Source organism: Stegostoma tigrinum, chromosome 1 (assembly GCF_030684315.1).
Source record: "Stegostoma tigrinum isolate sSteTig4 chromosome 1, sSteTig4.hap1, whole genome shotgun sequence".
Classification (NCBI taxonomy): Eukaryota; Metazoa; Chordata; class Chondrichthyes; order Orectolobiformes; family Stegostomatidae; genus Stegostoma; species Stegostoma tigrinum.
Window position 1 is genome coordinate 190,395,284 of NC_081354.1, and position 22,777 is coordinate 190,418,060.

Sequence of the window (22,777 nt, forward strand, 5' to 3'; positions counted from 1 at the left end):
GGAATGTTGATATTAAATTCTGATCTTAGTCTTCATATCTATCCTTGGTCTCACCTCTCACTTACCATTATGTTCTTTTCCAGCTCAAATCCTCTGAAACATCGGTGATACGCTAATTACGGTCTTACATTATCCCTAATTTTAACAGCTTCACCAGTGGTGGTGCTGTTGTAGTTTGAGATTCTGCACTTGCTTGCCAAGCCGGTGTGTTTGGTTGCAGACATAGAACATAGAACATTACAGCACAGTACAGGCCCTTCGGCCCTCGATGTTGTGCTGACCTGTCATACCGATCTCAAGCCCATCTAACCTACACTATTCCATGTACGTCCATATGCTTATCCAATGACGACTTAAATGGACCTAAAGTTGGCAAATCTACTACCGTTCCAGGCAAAGCGTTCCATTCCCTGACTACTCTCTGAGTAAAGAAACTACCTCCGACATCTGTCCTATATCTTTCACCCCTCAATTTAAAGCTATGCCCCCTCGTGCTCGCCGTCACCATCCCAGGAAAAAGGCTCTCCCTATCCACCCTATCTAACCCTCTGATTATTTTATATGTTTCAATTAAGTCACCTCTCAACCTTCTTCTCTCAAATGAAAACAGCCTCAAGTCCCTCAGCCTTTGCTCGGAAGACCTTCCCTCCATTCCAGGCAACATCCTAGTAAATCTCCTCTGCACCCTTTCCAAAGCTTCCACATCCTTCTTATAATGCGGTGACCAGAACTGTACACAATACTCCAAGTGCGGCTGCACCAGAGTTTTGTACAGCTGCAGCATAACCTCTTGGTTCCAGAACTCAATCCCTCTATTAATAAAACCTAAAACACTGTATGCCTTCCTAACAGCCCTGTCAACCTGGGTGGCAACTTTCAAGGATCTGTGTACATGGACACCGAGATCTCTCTGCTCATCTACACTACTAAGAATCTGACCATTAGCCCAGTACTTTGCCTTCTGGTTACTCCTACCAAAGTGCATCACCTCACACTTGTCTGCATTAAACTCCATTTGCCACCTCTCAGCCCAGCTCTGCAGCTTATCTATGTCTCTCTGCAACCTACAGCATCCTTCTGCAATATCCACAACTCCACCGACCTTAGTGTCGTCTGCAAATTTACTAACCCATCCTTCTACGCCCTCATCCAGGTCATTTATAAAAATGACAAACAGCAGTGGACCCAACACCGACCCTTGCGGTACACCACTAGTAACTGGTCTCCAGGATGAACATTTCCTATCAACTACCACCCTCTGTCTTCTTTCAGCAAGCCAATGCTAGGTAACATCGTCAGTGTGCCTCTGGTGAAGCGCTGGTGTTCTGTCCTCCTTGTTATTTATATGCCTCAGTTTGCTGGGTGGTTGCTTTGGTTCAGTTTTTCAGTAGTTTGTATATCGGGTCCAGTTTGATGTGTTTGTTGATGGAATGTTGGAGTGGTTGCTGGAGTAATTAAGTACATGGTCCATGTGTGTGGTGCTTCTTGTCTTGAGTTCCCCATTGTTCTTACGTTCTACCATATGTCTATGAAGGGCAGTTGGTTATAGTTCCCTTCTTCTTTTGTGAATTTTATTCCAGTGAGGATGTTGTTTATGTGTCAGTTGGTTTCTTCTAATCTTGTGAATATGATCATCACAAACGTGTCATCTACATAGCAGACTCAGAGTTTGGGCTGTATAGTGTTGCAGTTTTCCTAGGCCTTGAGCTCTGGAATCCCCACCACTCAACCGTACTTCCTCTTTTTCCTTTCTGGCACTGTGGCCTAAATTGTGACTCCTCTGTGAAGTGCCTTGGGACGTTTCTTCCATTAAACAAATTACATCAATATAACAATTGATACCGTTATCCCAATCCATCCCCAAAACATTCATCAGTCTTACAAGAAATAACAGAAACTAATTGCGTACCCCTTTTTTATTGCAGGTGTCGTCACATTCCTTTACCTTGAGTACAGTGACATCCTGACATTGTGCATTATGACAGAGCTGTTGAATAGAAAATGAACAATAATTGTCAACATAGTGTCAATGTCACAAAGTTCCAAAAATGAGCCATCTGAATGGTCCAACACCAAAACCCAGACAGGCTCATAACTGTGAGAAATAGAAGCATGAATAGGTCAAAGGGTTCTTCTGGGCTGTTACATGTTCCAAAATATCAGAGCTCTGCATCCAGCTCAACTCCACTTTCCTGCACCAACCCGCTTCATATTGCCTGTTCCTTTAGGATTTAATCTACTGAGCTCATCTTGAATATTGATGGAAGGTGATGGCCTAATGATATTATTGCTAGATGATTAAACCAAAAACTCAGCTAATCTTCTGGGGATCTGGATTCGAATTTTGCCACAGCAGATGGTGGAATTTGAGTTCAGTTGAGAACCTCTTGATGACCACAAAATCATTATTAATTACAGAAAAGCCCATCTGGTTCACTAATATCCTTCATGGAAGGATATCTGCCACCTCACCTTCAAAATTTTTTTCTTTATTCATTTATTCGATGAGGGTGTCACTGAATCGGCAGTAATCATTGCCCATCCCTAATTGCCCAGAGGGCAGTTCAGACTCAACCATATTGCTGTGGGTCTGGAGTCACATGTAGGCCAGACCAGGTAAGGATGGCTGTTTCCTTCCCTAAAGGACATTAGTGAGCCAGATGGATTTTTCTGACACTCAGTAATGGATTCACGGTCATCATTAGATGCTTAATTCCGATATTTATTTTTGAATTCAAATTCCACCATCTGCCATAGCGGGTTTTGTACCTGGATCCCCAGAAGGGTATCTGGGCCTCTGGATTAACAGTCCAGCGATAATACCACTAGGTCATTGCCTCCCCAAAACTGTGATTCCAGACCCACAGCAATGTGGTTAACTCTCAGAGATAGTAGGAACTGCCAATGCTGGCGAATCTGAGATAACAAGGTGTAGAGCTGGATGAACACAGCAGGCCAGGCAACATCAGAGGAGCAGGAAAGCTGACCTTTTGGGTCTGGACCCTTCTTCAAAAATGGGGGAGGGGAAGGGGATTCTGAAATAAATAGGGAGAGAGGGGAGGCCGATGAAAGATGGATAAAGGAGCAGATAGGTGGAGAGGAGACAGACAGGTCAAGGAGGCAGGGATGGAGCCATTAAAGGTTAGCGTAGGTGGGGAGTAAGGGTGGGGGTTGGTCAGTCAAGGGACGACGGACAGGTCAAGGAGGCCGGGATGAGGCTGGTAGCTGGGAGGTGGGAGCGGGGGTTGAGGTGGCGGGATTGGATAGGTAGGAGAAAGGACAGATAGCTTAGGGAGGTGGGGACAGGCTGGGCTGGTTTTGGGATGCGGTGGGGGAAGGGGAGATTTTGAAGCTGGTGAAGTCCACATTGATACCATTGGGCTGCAGGGTTCCCAAGCGGAATATGAGTTGCTGTTCCTGCAACCTTCGGGTGGCATCATTGTGGCACTGCAGGAGGCCCAGGACGGACATGTTGTCCAAAGAGTGGGAGGGGGAGTTGAAGTGGCTTGAGAATGGGACTAAAGCAGTTCACTTTCTGCAGCTGCAGAAAAAAGTGTCGGGTGTGGTGGGTCTGATGGGGAGTGTAGAGTGGACAAGGGAGTCACGGACAGAGTGGTTCCTCGGAAGGCAGATAAGGGTGGGGAGGGGGAAATGTCCTTGGTGGTGGGATCAGATTGCAGGTGGTGGAGGATGATGCACTGGATCTGGAGGTTGGAAGGGCGGTACGTGAGGATGAGGGAGTTCTGTTTTTTGTTGTTATTGTGGGGAGAGGGTGTGAGGGATGAGTTGTGGGAAATGTGGGAGATGTGGTCGAGGGCAGTTAACTCTCAGATATCCTATGAAAAGGCCCAGCAAGCCGTTCAGTTGAACCATTTGTGGCAAAGTCGCGAAGAAATGGAACTGGATGTGTCACCTGGCATTGAACTAGGAACTAGAAAAGACAACAGCAGGAATAGCCCTGTCAACCCAGCAAAGTCCGCCTCACTAACATCTTGGAGTTAGTGCCCAAATTAGGAGAGATGTCTCATTGGCTTGTCAAGCAACAGCCTGGCACAGAGATACACATGGAATCACACCTTCAAGACAACATCCCAGATACCACCATCACCATCCCTGAATATATACTGTCCCACTGACCCAGCAGAGGGGATGATACAGTGGTATACAGTCAGGGGGGAATTGCCCTAGGAGCCGTGAACATTGACTCAACAGTCCAAAGATGTGCAGGTTGGGTGGATTGGCCTTATTAAACTGCCAGTAGTGCCATGGGGATGCTTACATTAGGTGGGCTAGACAAGGGAAAATTAGGGGTAGGAGGATGGGTCTGGGTGAGATGCTCTTTGGAGGGGCGTTATGGACTTGATGGGCCGAATGACATGTTTCCACACTGTAGGGATTCTATGATTCTATGATGGCAAAATAAAAGAACTGATCATTGACTTCAGGAAGGAAGGAAGACAGCACGCCCCGAACTACATCAACAGAGGAGAGGCAGGAGTAATAATAAGCGACCACTTGTCCTGGAATTCTCATGTAGGTGCAACAGCCAAGAAGGCACAACAGTGCCCCTTCTTCCTCAGGCGGTTTCGGAAATTCGGCATGTCCACAGGCAGCCACACCGGTTTTACAGATGCACCATAAAAAGCATACTATCTGGGTGTATAAATGGCCTAGTATGGTGACTGCTCTGCCTAGTAATGTAAGAAGCTATAGAACATTGTGTACACAGACCATACTAACACGAAAGCTAACCTCCCATGCATTTACACCTTTCATTGCCAAGGAAAGGGTGCCAAAATTATCAAAGATGCCCCTCAACCCAGTAATGCTACAAGCTCTTTGTCAGGCAGAAGATATAGAAGCTTGAACCCATGCACCAGTAGGCTCAAGAATAACAGTGTGAAGCTGGATGAACACAGCAGGCCAAGCAGCACCTTAGGAGCACAAAAGCTGACGTTTTGGGCCTAGACCCTAGAAGTTACCCTCCTCCCTCTAGACACTTTGTTATCTCGGATTCTCCAGCATCTGCAGTTCCCATTATCTCTGACACAGGCTCAAGAATAGTTTCTTCCCTGCCATTGTTAGACTGCTAAATGGAATCTCTAACTTCAAATAATGTTGATCTTGTTAATGTTTTCCTAGCTTTGCACACCTCCTGTGCACCGGCAGTTGTATAGAGCCATAGAGCCCTACAGAATAGAGACAGACTCTTCAGCCCAAACTGGTCCATACTGACCAAAATGTCCAGCCACGCTAATCCCAATTCCCTGCACTTAGACCTATATCCTTCTAACCCTTTCCTATCCATGCATTCATCCAAATTGCTCTTAAATGTTTTTAATGTACCCACCTCAAGCACATCCACTGGCAGCTCATTCCATATGCGTACCAACCTCAGTAAAAAAAAGTTATCCTTCAGGTTCCCATGTATTCTTCCCACTCTTACCTTAAACTGTTGCCTGTTTGTCCTTGATTCCCAAACCCTGGGAAAAAGGCTGAGTGTGTTCACCGTACCCACGCTTCTCGTGGTTGTATACACTTCTATAAGAACCCCCTCAGTCTCCGATGCTCTAAAGAAAACAGTCCCAGCTTGTCCAACCTCTGCCTATAACTCAGTCCCTTGAGTCCTGGCAACATCCTTGTAAATTTCTTCTGCGCTATTTCTAGTTTAATAGTATTCTTCCAATAGCAAGGTGACCAAAACTGAACAAAATACTCCCATCTACAGCCTCACCAAAATCCTGTACAACTGCAACATACCTTCCCAACTTCTGTACTCTGACTGATGAAGGCCAGTGTGCCAAAAGGGGAGGCAATGGCCTAGTGGTATTATCGCTGGACTGTTAATCCAGAGACCTAGATTACATTCAGGGGATCGGGGTTCGAATCCTGCCATGGAAGATGGTGGAATTTGAATTCAATTAAAATACCTGGCATTAAGAATTTAATGATGACCATGAATCCATCGATGATTGTCAGCAAAAAACACATCTGGTTCACTAATGACCTTTAGGGAAGGAAACTGCCATCCTTACCTGGTCTGGTCCACATGTGACTCCAGATCCACAGCAATGTGGTTGATTCTTAAACAGCCCACTGGGCAATTAGGTATGGACAACAAATGCTCAAAGCTAGCAATGTCCTCATTCCTTTAACAAATAAAGATAAAGAAGCCTTCTTCACTGCCCTGTCTACCTTCGTAATAAAGTGTGAAGCTGGATGAACACCGCAGCCAAGCAGCATCTCAGGAGCACAAAAGCTGACGTTTTGGGCCCAGACCCTTCATCAGAGAGGGGGATGGGGTGAGGGTTCTGGAAGAAATAGGGAGAGAGGGGGAGGCTGTCCGAAGATGGAGAGAAAAGAAGATAGGTGGAGAGTGTATAGGTGGGGAGGTAGGGAGGGGATAGGTCAGTACAGGGAAGAAAGACAGGTCAAGGAGGTGGGATGGGGTTAGTAGGGAGGAAATGGAGGTGCGGCTTGGAGTGGGAGGAAGGGATGGGTGAGAGGAAGAACAGGTTACGGAGGCAGAGACAGGCTGGGCTGGTTTTGGGATGCAGTGGGGGGAGGGGATGAGCTGGGCTGGTTGTGTGATGCAGTGGGGGGAGGGGATGAACTGGGCTGGTTTTGGGATGCAGTGGGGGAAGGGGAGATTTTGAAGCTGGTGAAGTCCACATTGATACCATTGGGCTGCAGGGTTCCCAAGCGGAATATGAGTTGCTGTTCCTGCAACCTTCGGGTGGCATCATTATGGCACTGCAGGAGGCCCATGATGGACATGTCATCTAAAGAATGGGAGGAGGAGTGGAAATGGCTCACGACTGGGAGGTGCAGTTGTTTATTGCGAACCGAGTGGAGGTGTTCTGCGAAGCGGTCCCCAAGCTTCTGCTTGGTTTCCCCAATGTAGAGGAAGCCACACCGGGTACAATGGATACCGTATACCACATTGGCAGATGTGCAGATGAACCTCTGCTTAATATGGAAAGTCATCTTGGCACTTGGGATAGGGGTGAGAGAGGAGGTGTGGGGGCAAGTGTAGCACTTCCGGCAGTGCCAGATGTGGTGGGGTTGGAGGGCAGTGTGGAGCGAACAAGGGAGTCACGGAGAGAGTGGTCTCTCCGGAAAGCAGACAAGGGTGGGGATGGAAAAATGTCTTGGGTGGTGGGGTCGGATTGTAGATGGTGGAAGTGTCAGAGGATGATGCATTGTATCTGGAGGTTGGTGGGGTGGTGTGTGAGAACGAGGGGGGTCCTCTGTGGGCGGTTGTGGTGGGGGCGGGGTGTGAGGGATGTATTGCGGGAAATGCGGGAGACGCGGTCAAGAGCGTTCTCAACCACTGTGGGGGGAAAGTTGCGGTTCTTGAAGAACTTGGACATCTGGGATGTGCGGGAGTGGAATGCCTCATCGTGGGAGCAGATAGAACATAGAACATTATAGCACAGTGCAGGCCCTTCGGCCCTCGATGTTGTGCCGACCTGTCACACCGATCTCAAACACATCTAACCTACACTATTCCATGTACGTCCATATGCTTATCCAATGACGACTTAAATGGACCTAAAGTTGGCGAATCTACTACCGTTCCAGGCAAAGCGTTCCATTCCCTAACTACTCTCTGAGTAAAGAAACTACCTCTGACATCTGTACTATATCTTTCACCCCTCAATTTAAAGCTATGCCCCCTCGTGCTCGCTGTCACCATCCTAGGAAAAAGGCTCTCCCTATCCACCCTGTCTAACCCTCTGATTATTTTATATGTTTCAATTAAGTCACCTCTCAACCTTCTCTCTAACGAAAACAGCCTCAAGTCCCTCAGCCTTTCCTCGTAAGACCTTCCCTCCATACCAGGCAACATCCTAGTAAATCCCCTCTGCTCCCTTTCCAAAGCTTCCACATCCTTCTTATAATGCGGTGACCAGAACTGTACACAATACTCCAAGTGCGGCCACACCAGAGTTTTGTACAGCTTCACCATAACCTCTTGGTTCCGGAACTCAATCCCTCTATTAATAAAAGCTAAAACACTGTCTGCCTTCTCAACAGCCCTGTCAACCTGGGTGGCAACTTTCAAGGATCTGTGCACATGGACACCGAGCTCTCTCTGCTCATCTACACTACCAAGAATCTTACCATTAGCCCTGTACTTTGCCTTCCGGTTACTCCTACCAAAGTGCATCACCTCACACTTGTCTGCATTAAACTCCATTTGCCACCTCTCAGCCCAGCTCTGCAGCTTATCTATGTCTCTCTGCAACCTACAGCATCCTTCGGCACTATCCACAACTCCACCGACCTTAGTGTCGTCTGCAAATTTACTAACCCATCCTTCTACGCCCTCAGTTAATAAAATGTGAGGCTGGATGAACACAGCAGGCCAAGCAGCATCTCAGGAGCACAAAAAGCTTTTGTGCTCCTGAGATGCTGCTTGGCCTGCTGTGTTCATCCAGCCTCACATTTTATTATCTTGGAATCTCCAGCATCTGCAGTTCCCATTATCTCTTCTACGCCCTCATCCAGGTCATTTATAAAAATGACAAACAGCAGTAGACCCAACACCGACCCGTGCAGTACACCACTGGTAACTGGTCTCCAGGATGAACATTTCCAGGATAGGATTCTTGGCAGCGTGGAGGAACAGAGGGATCTTGGTGTGCAGATACATAGATCCCTTAAAATGGCCACCCAAGTGGACAGGGTTGTTAAGAAAGCATATGGTGTTTTGGCTTTCATTAACAGGGGGATTGAGTTTAAGAGTCGTGAGATCTTGTTGCAGCTCTATAAAACTTTGGTTAGACCGCACTTGGAATACTGCGTCCAGTTCTGGGCGCCCTATTATAGGAAAGATGTGGATGCTTTGGAGAGGGTTCAGAGGAGGTTTACCAGGATGCTGCCTGGACTGGAGGGCTTATCTTATGAAGAGAGGTTGACTGAGCTCGGTCTCTTTTCATTGGAGAAAAGGAGGAGGAGAGGGGACCTAATTGAGGTATACAAGATAATGAGAGGCATAGATAGAGTCGATAGCCAGAGACTATTTCCCAGGGCAGAAATGGCTAGCACGAGGGGTCATAGTTTTAAGCTGGTTGGTGGAAAGTATAGAGGGGATGTCAGAGGCAGGTTCTTTACGCAGAGAGTTGTGAGAGCATGGAATGTGTTGCCAGCAGCAGTTGTGGAAGCAAGGTCATTGGGGTCATTTAAGAGACTGCTGGACATGCATATGGTCACAGAAATTTGAGGGTGCATCCATGAGGATCAATGGTCGGCACAACATTGTGGGCTGAAGGGCCTGTTCTGTGCTGTACTGTTCTATGTTCTATGTTCTATGTTCTATTTCCTATCAACTGCCACCCTCTGTCTTCTTTCAGCAAGCCAATTTCTGATCCAAACTGCTATATCTCCCACAATTCCATTCCTCCGCATTTTGTACAATAGCCTACTGTGGGGAACCTTATCGAACGCCTTGCTGAAATCCATATACACCACATCAACCGGTTTACTCTCATGTACCTGTTTGGTCACCTTCTCAAAGAACTCAATAAGGTTTGTGAGGCACGACCTTCCCTCCACAAAACTGTGCTGACTCTCCCTAATCAATTTATTCTTTTCTAGATGATTATAAATCCTATCCCTTATAACCTTTTCCAACACTTTACCAACTACTGAGGTAAGGCTCGCTGGTCTATAATTACCAGGGGTTGTCTCTACTCCCCTTCTTGAACAGAGGAACTACATTTGCTGTCCTCCAGTCATCTGGCACTATCCCTGTAGACAATGACGAGTTAAAGATCAATGCCAAAGTTTCGGCAATCTCCTCCCTGGCTTACCAGAGGATCCAAGGATAAACCCCATCCGGCCCAGGGGTCTTATCTATCGTCACCCTCTGAATGATTTCGAATACGTCTTCTTTGTGAACCTTAATCCCACCTAGTCTAGTAGCCTGTGTCTCAGTATTCTCCTTGACAACATAGAACATAGAACATTATAGCACAGTACAGGCCCTTCGGCCCTCGATGTGGTACCGACCTGTCATACCGATCTCAAGCCCATCTAACCTACACTATTCCATGTACGTCCATATGCTTGTCCAATGACGACTTAAATGTACCTAAAGTTGGCGAATCTACTACCGTTCCAGGCAAAGCATTCCATTCCCTTACTACTCTCTGAGTAAAGAAATTACCTCTGACATCTGGCCTATATCTTTCACCCCTCAATTTAAAGCTATGCCCCCTTGTGCTCACCGTCACCATCCTAGGAAAAAGGCTCTCCCTATCCACCCTATCTAACCCTCTGATTATTTTATGTGTTTCGATTAAGTCACCTCTCAACCTTCTTCTCTCTAACGAAAACAGCCTCAAGTCCCTCAGCCTTTCCTCGTAAGACCTTCCCTCCATACCAGGCAACATCCTAGTAAATCCCCTCTGCTCCCTTTCCAAAGCTTCCACATCCTTCTTATAATGCGGTGACCAGAACTGTACACAATACTCCAAGTGCGGCCACACCAGAGTTTTGTACAGCTTCACCATAACCTCTTGGTTCCGGAACTCAATCCCTCTATTAATAAAAGCTAAAACACTGTATGCCTTCTCAACAGCCCTGTCAACCTGGGTGGCAACTTTCAAGGATCTGTGCACATGGACACCGAGCTCTCTCTGCTCATCTACACTACCAAGAATCTTACCATTAGCCCTGTACTTTGCCTTCCGGTTACTCCTACCAAAGTGCATCACCTCACACTTGTCTGCATTAAACTCCATTTGCCACCTCTCAGCCCAGCTCTGCAGTTTATCTATGTCTCTCTGCAACCTCGAGCATCCTTCGTCACTATCCACAACTCCACCGACCTTAGTGTCGTGTGCAGATTTACTAACCCATCCTTCTGGACCCTCATCCAGGTCATTTATAAAAATGACAAACAACAGTGGACCCAACACCGACCCTTCCAGTACACCCCGAGTAACTGGTCTCCAGGATGAACATTTCCCATCAACTAGCACCCTCTGTCTTCTTTCAGCAAGCCAATTTCCGATCCAAACTGCTATATCTCCCACAATTCCATTCCTCCGCATTTTGTACAAGATTCCATTCTTCCGCATTTTGTACAAAATTCCATTCCTCCGAATTTTGTACAAATGTCATTTTCTGGAGTGAATACTGTTGAAAAATATTCATTTAGAGCTCTCCTATCTCCTCTGACTCCACACACAACTTATCACTACTATCCTTGATTGGGCCTAATCTTACTTTCGTCATTCTTTTATTCCTTAAATACCTGTAGAAAGCCTTGGGGTTTACCCTGATCCTATCCGCCAACAACTTCTCATGTCTCCTCCTGGCTCTTCTGAGCTCTCTCTTTCGGTCTTTCCTGGCTACCTTGTCGCCCTCAAGTGCCCTAACTGAGCCTTCACACCTCATCCTAACATAAGCCTTCTTCTTCCTCTTGACCAGAGATTCCACCTCCTTCGTAAACCACGGCTCCAATACTCTACAGCTTCCTCCCTGCCTGACAGGTACATACTTATCTAGGACACACAGGAGCTTTTCCTTGAATAAGCTCCCCATTTCTAATGTGCCCATCCCCTGCAGTTTCCTTCCCCATCCTATGCTCCCTAAATCTTGCCTAATCTCATCGTAATTGCCTTTCCCCCAGCTATAACTCTTGCCCAGTGGTATACACCTATCCCTTTCCATCACTAAAGTAAACATAACAGAATTGTGATCACGATCACCAAAGTGCTCACCTACTTCCAAATCTAACACCTGGCCAGGCTCATTACCGAGTACCAAATCTAATGTGGCTTCGCTCCTTGTTGGCCTGTCTACATACTGTGTCAGGAAGCCCTCCTGCACACACGGGACAAAAACTGACCCATCTATAGTACTCAAACTGTAGTGTTCCCAGTCAATATTTGGAAAGTTGAAGTCCTCCATGACAACTCCCCTGTCTCTCCCACTCCTATCGAGAATCATCTTTGCTATCCTTTCCTCTACATCTCTGGAACTATTCGGAGGCCTGTAGAAAACTCCCAACAGGTTGACCTCTCCTTTCCTGTTACTTCCCTCAGCCCATACTACCTCAGTTGACGAGTCCCCAAACATCCTTTCTGCAACTGTCATACTGTCCTTGACCAACAATGCCACACCTCCGCCCCTTTTACCATCTTCTCTGTTCTTACTGAAACATCTAAATCCCAGAACCTGCAACAGCCATTCCTGTCCCTGCTCTATCCATGTCTCCGAAATGCCCACAACATCGAAGTCCCAGGTACTAACCCATGCTGCAAGTTCACCCACCTTATTCCGGACCCTCCTGGCATTGAAGTAGACACACTTCAAACCAACTTCTTGCTTGCCGGTGCCATCTTGCTTCCCTGAAACTTTATTTCGGACCACCCTACTCTCAACCTTTTCTATACTCAAACTACAATTTTGGTGCCCATCCCCCGATGAATCAGTTTAAACCCACCCGAACAGCCTTCGCAAATTTCCCCCCCCAGGATATCGGTACCCCTCTGGTTCAGGTGAAGACCATCTTGCTTGTAGAGGTCCCACCTACCCCAGCAAGAGCCCCAATTATCCAAGAATCCAAAACTCTCCCTCCAGCACCATCCCTGTAGCCACGTGTTCAACTCATCTCTCTCCCTATTCCTTGCCTCACTAGCACGTGGCACGGGCACCAAGCCAGAGACAACAACTCTGTTCGTCCTAGCTCTCAGCTTCCATCCTAGCTCCCTGAATTTCTGCCTTAAATCCCCATCTCTCTTCCTACCTATGTCGTTGGTGCCAATGTGGACCACGACTTGGGGCTGCTCCCCCTCTCCCTTAAGGATCCCAAAAACACGATCAGAGACATCACGCACCCTGGCACCTGGGAGGCAACGCACCAACCGTGAGTCTCTCTCGTCCCCACAGAACCTCCTATCTGTCCCCCTAACTATGGAGTTCCCAATGACTAATGCTCTGCTCCTCTTCCCCCTTCCCTTCTGAGCAGCAGGGACAGACTCTGTGCCAGAGAGCTGTGCCACACTGCTTTCCCCTGGTAAGTGCCCCCCCCCAACAGTATCTAAAATGGTATACTCATTGTTGAAGGAAATGGCCACAGGGGATCCGTGCACTGCCTGCCGGTTCCCTTTCCGTCCCCTGACCGTAACCCATCTGCCTTTTTCCTGTACTTGAGGAGAGACTACCTCCCTGTAACTCCTCTCAATAACCCCCTCTGCTTCCCGAATGATCCGAAGTTCATCCAGCTCCAGCTCCAGTTCGCTGACATTGTTACATTGATGACTGTATCGGCGCCGTCTCTTGCTCCCCAGAGGAGCTCGAACAGTTCATCCATTTCACCAACACCTTCCACCCCAACCACAAGTTCACCTGGGCCATCTCCAACACATCCCTCACCTTCCTTGACCTCTCAGTCTCCATCTCAGGCAACCAGCTTGTAACTGATGTCCATTTCAAGCCCACCGACTCCCACAGCTACCTAGAATACACCTCCTCCCACCCACCCTCCTGCAAAAATTCCATCCCCTATTCCCAATTCCTCCGCCTCCGCTGCATCTGCTCCCAGGATGAGGCATTCCACTCCCGCACATCCCAGATGTCCAAGTTCTTCAAGAACCGCAACTTTCCCCCCACAGTGATCGAGAACGCCCTTGACCGCGTCTCTCGCATTTCCCGCAACACATCCCTCACACCCCGCCCCCGCCACAACCGCCCAAAGAGGATCCCGCTCGTTCTCACACACCACCCCACCAACCTCCAGATACAATGCATCATCCTCCGACACTTCCGCCATCTACAATCCGACCCCACCACCCAAGACATTTTTCCATCCAACCCCTGTCTGCCTTCCGGAGAGACCACTCTCTCCGTGACTCCCTTGTTCGCTCCACACTGCCCTCCAACCCCACCACACCCAGCACCTTCCCCTGCAACTGCAGGAAGTGCTACACTTGCCCCCACCTCCTCCCGTACCCCCATCCCAGGCCCCAAGATGACTTTCCATATTAAGCAGAGGTTCACCTGCACATCTGCCAATGTGGTATACTGGATCCATTGTATCCGGTGTGGCTCCCTCTACATTGGGGAAACCAAGCGGAGGCTTGGAGACCGCTTTGCAGAACACCTCCGCTCGGTTCGCAATAAACAACTGCACCTCCCAGTTGCAAACCATTTCAACTCCCCCTCCCATTCTTTCGATGACATGTCCATCATGGGCCTCCTACAGTGCCACAATGATGCCACCCAAAGGTTGCAGGAACAGCAACTCATATTCCGCTTGGGAACCCTGCAGCCCAATGGTATCAATGTGGACTTCACCAGCTTCAAAATCTCCCCTTCCCCCACTGCATCCCAAAACTATCCCAGTTCGTCCCCTCCCCCCCACTGCATCACACAACCAGCCCAGCTCTTCCCCTCCCCCCACTGCATCCCAAAACCAGCCCAGCCTGTCTCTGCCTCCCTAACCTGTTCTTCCTCTCACCCATTCCTTCCTCCCACCCCAAACCGCACATCCATTTCCTACCTCCTCACCCCATCCCACCTCCCTGACCTGTCCGTCTTCCCTGGGCTGACCTATCCCCTCCTTACCTTCCCACCCGGACTGTCCTCTCCACCTATCTTCTTTTCTCTCCATCTTCGGTCCGCCTCCCCCTCTCTCACTATTTATTCCAGGACCCTCACCCCATCCCCCTCTCTGATGAAGGGTCTAGGCCCGAAACGTTAGCTTTTGTGCTCCTGAGATACTGCTTGGCCTGCTGTGTTCATCCAGCTTCACACTTTGTTATCTAGGATTCTCCAGCATCTGCAGTTCCCATTATCCCTGTCTACCTATATATCCACTTTCAGAGAACCATGAACCTGAACTGCAAGGTTCCTCTCTTCAACTCCACTACTTAAAGCACTTCCATTCACCATGAAAATCCCACCTTGATTTGACTTACCAAAATGCAATACCTCAAACTTATCTATATTAAACTCCATTTGCTATTTCCTCAGCTGATCAAAATGCTGCTGAAATTTTTGATAACCTTCATTACAGTCCACAATACCGCCAATTTTAGTGTCAAACTTACTAATCATGCCTTGTGCATTCTCATCCAGATTATTAATATTGATAACAAACAGCAACGGGCCCAGCTCCGACCCCTGAGGCACACAATTAGTCACAAGCTTTCAGTCCAGCCAGCATCCTTCCACGTATTACCCTCTGCTTCCTACCTTTAAGCCAATTGTGATTCCAGTTTGCCAGCTCTCCCTGGATTGTATGTGATCTAAGCTTCCAGAGCAGCCGACCATGTGGAACCTCATCAAAGGCCTTACTGAAATCTATATCGACTATATCTACTAACCCATCCTCATCAACCTTCCTAGTTACTTGATCAAAGAACCCCAAAACCTCTGTGAGGCATGATCTCCCATGTACAAGGCCATGCTGAGTACTCCTAGTCAAAGCTTGTCTTTGTAAATGAATGTGTATCTTATCCCTCACAACCTCCTCAAGTAACTTATCTACCACAGATGTGCTCACTGCTCTGTAATTCCCAGGTTTTTCTTTACAGCCCTTCTTGAATAAGAGTCTGCCTCACTCTATGTTAGCACACAATGTCATGTATGTCCTTGCTTCCTAGGATCTGCTTGAACTGTTCACAAACAAAAGCTTTTCACTCTACTTGGGTACACATGACAACAATACACTGGATTAAATCAAATCAATGCCTCATGGCTCCAGGTTAAACATGGGCAAGGAAAGCTCCTGTTGTTTATCACGTACCCCCTCCCTCAGTTGATGAATCAGTATTCCTCCATGTTGAATAACACTGGAGGAAGCACTGAGGATGGCAGGGGCACAAAATATACTGTGAAGATGGAGATGTGAAGGGAGACTAGCACAGACTCAACACTGTGGAAGAAAGCATTCCATGAGAGGGGAGAGAGGCAGTCTGCCAATTCTTGAAGAGTTAACAGTGAATGTCTCACCTTGTTATTGCCACACTTGGTTCCATGCTGAATTAGGTCTGGAGTGCTGGTGTTACCTCGGTCCGAAATTATCCCTCTGCAGTTATATGTTACACCCTTGATAACCACAGAAGAGGAAAAGACTGCAATCTGTCCACTTTGGATTGGCTGTTTATTTCCATCTGTACACTGGATTTTTCCACAAAGTACATTCCTGTAGGGCAGATGCAAATAATTTAGATCTTTTACATCCTCAAACCGGTGCCATTGTGTTTTTTTCTTGTCTGAGTTCTTCACTATTTTAGTCATAGAGTCATACAGCATGGAAACAGACCCTTTGGTCCATGCTAACCAAACATTCCAAAGTGACCTCGGCCATATCCCACTCAACTAATCCTACTTATATACCCATCCAAAAGCCTCTTAAATGCTGTAAGTGTACCCAGCTCTACCATTTCCTCTGGCAGCTCATTCCATTTCACAAACCACCCTCTGTGTAAAACAATTACTCTTCAGGTCCCTTTTAAATCTTTATCCTTTTGCCTTTAACCCATGCCCTCTAATTTTGGGCTCCCTTACCCTGGGAAAAAGACCTTGGCTATTCATGCCAATCATGATTTTAAAAACCTCTTTAAAGGTCACCCCTCAGCCTCCAACACTCCTGGGAATGAAAGCCCCAACCTATTCAGTCTCTCATAATATCTGAAACCCTCCAGCCCTGGCAACATCCTTGTAAATCATTTCTGCACCCAGTCAAATTTAACAAAATCTTTTTCTGCAGAAGGGAGACCAGAGTGGTACACACTGTTCTAAAAATGTTTTTTTTGTGTTCTTTACGGGCTGTCTGACTTCAGTTTCCTTTACCTTTTTGACTAAGATCTAATTTTTCTTGTCATCCAAGATTCTTGAATCTTGCCATTCACAGAAACTTGCTGGTCCAGAACACTACCCAACTGGCCTTTAAAAGATTTCCACATGATCGCTGTGGATTTATCCTCGAACAATCACCCGCAGACCACATTCCCCAATTCCTACATAATATTGTTGCAGTTAGCCTTCCCCCCATTGAGTAATTTCACCCGAGGACTACTCCTGCTGTATCCATAAGTGACTTAAATCTTAGAGAATTATAGAAAATAGAACATAGAACATTACAGCGCAGTACAGGCCCTTCGGCCCTCGATGTTGCGCCAACTGTGAAACCAATCTGAAGCCCATCTAACCTGCACTATTCCATTATCATCCAATTGTTTATCCAACTACCATTTAAATACCCTTAAAGTTGTCGAGTCTACTACTGTTGCAGGCAGGGCATTCCACACCTTTAGTCCTCTCTGAGTGAAAAACCTACCTCTGACATCTGTCCTATATCTATCGCCCCTCAATTTAAAGCTATGTCCCCTCGTGCTAACCATCACCATCTGAGGAAAAAGGCTTTCACTGTCCATCCTATCTAATCCTCTGATCATCTTGTATGTCTCTATTAAGTCACATCTTAACATCCTTTTCTCTAGCAAAAACAGCCTCAAGTCCCTCAGCCTTTCCTCATAAGACCTTCCCTCCATACCAGGCAACATCCTGGTCACTGCTTCTGAAATGGTCCCCTAATGAAACTTTGATCACCTAGCCAGGCTCAATGCCCAATTCCACATCTGGTATGGGCTGTTTCCTAGTTATACTATTACATATTGTTTCATAACACCATCCTGGACATACCTAAGAGGTTCCCCCATATTTAAGTGCCTGCCACTAAACAAGCCCCAATCAATGCAGGGGAAGTTAAAATCACCCACCACAACAACCCTGCATTTTTCATAATTTGTCCACATATCTGTTCCCCCATCACCTGTTGGCTGATGGGAGACCTGGAGTGACTGACAAACAAAAGGAGTTGTGTAATTCAATGATTGGCTTTGGTTTGGGTGCGGGAGACAATGAAAATTTGGATTTGGATGATTGGTGTTCCTATCTGCGCTTCGCACCCCTAAACAAGAAGTTGCGTTTAAAAGACCAGGAGGTTTGAGTCCCCCGGTGGCAGGAAAAGCTGGGCCTGCTGTGTTCATCCAGCCTCACATTTTATTATCTTGGATTCTCTAGCATCTGCAGTTCCCATTATCACTCACTCAAACATACAATAAAGTGTTACATGCAATGCAGATTATGTGATACATTGGATAAGCATATGGAGGTACATGGAATAGTGTAGGTTAGATGGGCTTCAGATCGGTATGACAGGTCAGCACAACATAGAGGGCCGAAGGGTCTGTACTGTGCTGTAATGTTCTATGTTCTAAAAAAAACTGAGTTGCAGATCTGATGAATTGGTTTGAACTCCCTGTTAACAATGCAGAGATTTAGCTGGGTTAGAAGCACCTTATAATACAGCATCACAGGGTTATTTCCTAGCAGAAGGTATTTGAAAAGAATACAGTAACCTGCCTTTGGTTGCCCATGCTGGGATACTGGAGGAATACCGTTCCTTCATGTGGTCATTTTTGGATTGAACATCAGTAATGCATTTGTGCTGTTGCCTGGCACACCACGTTTTAGGTACAAGCCACAAGATAAAGCATACAAACCCACGGCTTGTACAGACCCTACCTCCTGTTGTACGAGGTCTAAAACTAAACAGAGAAACAGGAAACAGGATACGGAACAGACTGCGAGTGGACAAAAGGAGGGAGTGCAGGATTTCTTTAAAACTCACAGGGGAGGCCTTAAAAAACCTCCTCAGCTACACCCACCCAGAATTCGCTGTATGTTAAAACCCTTCTCCAGGCAATCCTCCTCCCGAAACAATTGGCTATTACCAAATACGCTGCACCATGTCTCCGATGATTCTGTAGTTACTTAGGGTAACGCTCCAGCTGATCAGGCTGCCGCAGATCAAACTTTTCTTGTGCCCTTTATGAGCAAGCAAGCAATAAATTGCTTGTCTCCTTCGAACACGACGGGCGTGCCAGATATTGTCACTGTTCAGCGTTTCCAGGGGGAACGTCCCTGGCTCTGAAACACGATTATGGAAGACGCATGGGTGTTCGCGCTCTGCGTCCTCAGGCCACTGAGTCACTCCAGTTGGCCAAGTGTGTACACCTGCTGCTTTGTTACCAATGCTTATTGACTGCTCAAGGAGTGCTCTGCGTAACAGGAAAACACTCTCGCCAGGTGGTCTATGTGAGTGCATTCAGCATGATTTTATTGCATTGTCATGTGTACACTGCTATAGGTATTGTCTTGTTACTGTTGACGCATTTAGTAGATGGAGTGAGGCCTTTCCAACCACTAATAACAAAGCCTCAACAGTGATAAAATTACTACTGACATAAATTGTACCAAGGTTCGGAGTACCTCGAAAGGTTAGTTCAGACAATGGCCCCCACTTTCGGGATATTAATATGAAATATGCGCTAATTTTGGGATTCCCCGCCAACCTCATTGTTCCTATTGCCCTCAGGCTGTGGGGCTTGTAGAACATTATACCCAGACTTTGAAAACTAAACTTGCCAAATTGACTTCTGTGACTGGTCTCTCCTGGGTTCAGTTGTTGCCTCTGGTCTTATTCCACCTGTGTTGCACTCTCATGGGCAAAACACGCTTGTCCCCAGCTGAAATCATTTACAGTCAAGCTTTCTGGGAATGATGCCCCTTCCCCTGTTCATTTCCACCACATGACTGAAGACATGTCCTCCTATATTCTTACTTCGATTAAAATTTTACAAGGTCTTCACCCCCAGGTCCGTGCTGCTTATGAGAAGCTCCCCTCCCTTGACACTGTTCTGACTGTTGAACCCAGCTCCTTCGTTCTCATCAAGAATTGGATGCGCCGTGGCCTCCAACCTCGATGGGAAGGGCCCTTCCAGGTTCTCCTCACCACCCCTACTGCTGCTAAGGTCGCCAGGCGCTCCGCCTGGGTTCACCTCCATCATTGCAAGGTCAAGCCCCTTCCGAAGTGGGAGATGAAGGAGATGGAGACGAAGAGGAATGGGGGAAGGAACCGGAATCGGTTGGTAACAAACCAGACTCCTAAGATACAAGCAAAACTGCATGTTTCGAATAGTAGCTCTTCTTTTGTTTTAGATATCCTAATCCTTGCTCTAGGACGACCAGAAGGAATCTCCCGGCCATTCTAGGTACACCTGCAAACACCAACAGCAGCCAATGGCCAGAGGACAGAGCCGCTGGAATCACCTGAGTGATTGTAAACGATGGGCCCCCGCAAAAGGGCTAAAGGCTGCTCTTGGGCTTTCCATTGTCATGGCCGCCTTTATGGCATTAAGCCTAAAGGACAATTTGTTTTTTAAGGCTCCTATCCTTTTATATGGAAACCGCACCGTGTGTTACCCACTTGCCCTATCAGTAGAGGCGTTATTTGTAGCCACCCCTGGGTGGACCCCCTTTGACTTATACATGACTGACACGACTAACGCCTCATGCGTAGGCCAGACTGGTACATACCGATGAAGTATTCACGGGCGATGTGTACAGCTGATAAACTTAAACAGGACACAGTCCCCAAATTGTATAGGAACTTGGGGGAAGAATGACACAACATGTTTGAACCCACTAAGTCACCTGCTTTGCTTTTCAGAACAGGGATGGGGGTGCGCATACGCTCTAGTCCCCAGTGACACCTCCTGTGTGTAGATACAGTGCTCCCGCCAACATTGCCAAGTGAACAACGGCCTGTTTACCTGCACTTGTGATGAACAAAGATGTCCTAACGTAACTGCCGGTAGAAGTTGTGATCAGTGATAGTGGGAACTGCAGATGCTGGAGAATCCGAGATAACAAAGTGTGGAGCTGGATGAACACAGCAGGCCCAGCAGCATCTCAGGAGCACAAAAGCTGACGTTTCGGGCCTAGATCCTCTGATGAAGGGTCTGGGCTTGAAACGTCAGCTTTTGTGCTCCTCAGATGCTGCTAGGCCTGCTGTGTTCATCCAGCTCCACACTTTGTTATGCCGGTAGACAGTTTATTTGTGGCCAATGTAATGGGACACATGTCAGTTCAGCCCCCTGGATGTATCCATTTGATGCCTACCAGCTGGTGGGATCAGGCGGAGACTCCAGCCAGCCGGAAAACTGGTGGTACAAACAATTCATGCAGTAAAATAAACAGGAGGTCAAATGCTATCGAGCTAAGAAAGGCTTTGTGTTCCTCCTTAATGGGGTATACACGACGGCCACCCCGACCCTTCCAGTCCTCTTTGCAGATGGTACTATCAGACCATGTACTGTCCCATGCCCCCAGTGAGGACATACCCGTAGAAAGATATCGGCCCGAACCATTACCACACAATTTTGTGCAGACTGGGAGGACCCCAGTCACACTGGGGTCCTTGCTTGGCTACAGGTTCCTCGGGTCCCCGTCTCGAGGGGGATCACCGGGAGTCATTAGTGTCAGAAATAGAAACTGCCTCATTTGTGGATTAACCATCCTCCTCCTTGCAGGTGGAGCAGTATTGGCAGGCTCTGGCGTCCATCTGCTTGGACTGACCTAATCTTTGCTCTCCCACCCTATGGTGTGGTCATGCAAGGACCAAAGCGGGGAGATGAGAATCTGAGATTTGGTTCCAGGCACAAGATGGCTGCTGGTGCAAGTTAGCAACAAAATGGCTTCTAGCCTGGGGACTGTAAATTCTACTGGAGCTGCTCTTCTAGCCTGGGGACTGTAAATTCTGCTGGAGCTGCTCTTCTAGCCTGGGGACTGTAAATTCTGCTAGAGCTGCTCTTCTAGCCTGGGGACTGTAAATTCTGCTGGAGCTGCTCTTCTAGCCTGGGGACTGTAAATTCTGCTGGAGCTGCTCTTCTAGCCTGGGGACTGTAAATTCTACTGGAGCTGCTCTTCTAGCCTGGGGACTGTAAATTCTCCTGGAGCTGCTCTTCTAGCCTGGGGACTGTAAATTCTGCTGGAGCTGCTCTTCTAGCCTGGGGACTGTAAATTCTGCTAGAGCTGCTCTTCTAGCCTGGGGACTGTAAATTCTGCTATAGCTGCTCTTCTAGCCTGGGGACTGTAAATTCTGCTAGAGTTGCTCTTCTAGCCTGGGGACTGTAAATTCTGCTAGAGCTGCTCTTCTAGCCTGGGGACTGTAAATTCTGCTAGAGCTGCTCTTCTAGCCTGGGGACTGTAAATTCTGCTAGAGCTGCTCTTCTAGCCTGGGGACTGTAAATTCTGCTCGAGCTGCTCTTCTAGCCTGGGGACTGTAAATTCTGCTAGAGCTGCTCTTCTAGCCTGGGGACTGTAAATTCTGCTAGAGCTGCTCTTCTAGCCTGGGGACTGTAAATTCTGCTATAGCTGCTCTTCTAGCCTGGGGACTGTAAATTCTGCTAGAGTTGCTCTTCTAGCCTGGGGACTGTAAATTCTGCTAGAGCTGCTCTTCTAGCCTGGGGACTGTAAATTCTGCTGGAGCTGCTCTTCTAGCCTGGGGACTGTAAATTCTGCTAGAGCTGCTCTTCTAGCCTGGGGACTGTAAATTCTACTGGAGCTGCTCTTCTAGCCTGGGGACTGTAAATTCTGCTAGAGCTGCTCTTCTAGCCTGGGGACTGTAAATTCTACTGGAGCTGCTCGTCTAACCTGGGGTCTGTAAATTCTACTGGAGCTGCTCTTCAAGCCTGGGGACTGTAAATTCTGCTGCAGCTGCTCTTCTAGCCTGGGGACTGTAAATTCTGCTGGAGCTGCTCTTCTAGCCTGGGGACTGTCAATTCTGCTAGAGCTGCTCTTCTAGCCTGGGGACTGTAAATTCTACTGGAGCTGTTCTTCTATCCTGGGGATTGTAAATTCTACTTGAGCTGCTCCTCTAGCCTGGGGACTGTAAATTCTGCTGGAG

At 47.5% G+C, this 22,777-nt stretch overlaps 1 protein-coding gene across 1 annotated transcript in view; it reads right to left on the reverse strand.

Moving 5' to 3' along the window:
• Positions 1-21,238: 21,238 nt before the first annotated feature.
• The window catches only part of LOC132209511 (disintegrin and metalloproteinase domain-containing protein 12-like), a 193,002-nt gene continuing 191,463 nt past the window's right edge, over positions 21,239-22,777 (reverse strand). The window contains exon 16 of the mRNA XM_059645051.1: positions 21,239-21,320. Coding sequence (XP_059501034.1) covers positions 21,239-21,320 — 82 coding nt within the window. The remainder of the gene's footprint in view (positions 21,321-22,777) is intronic.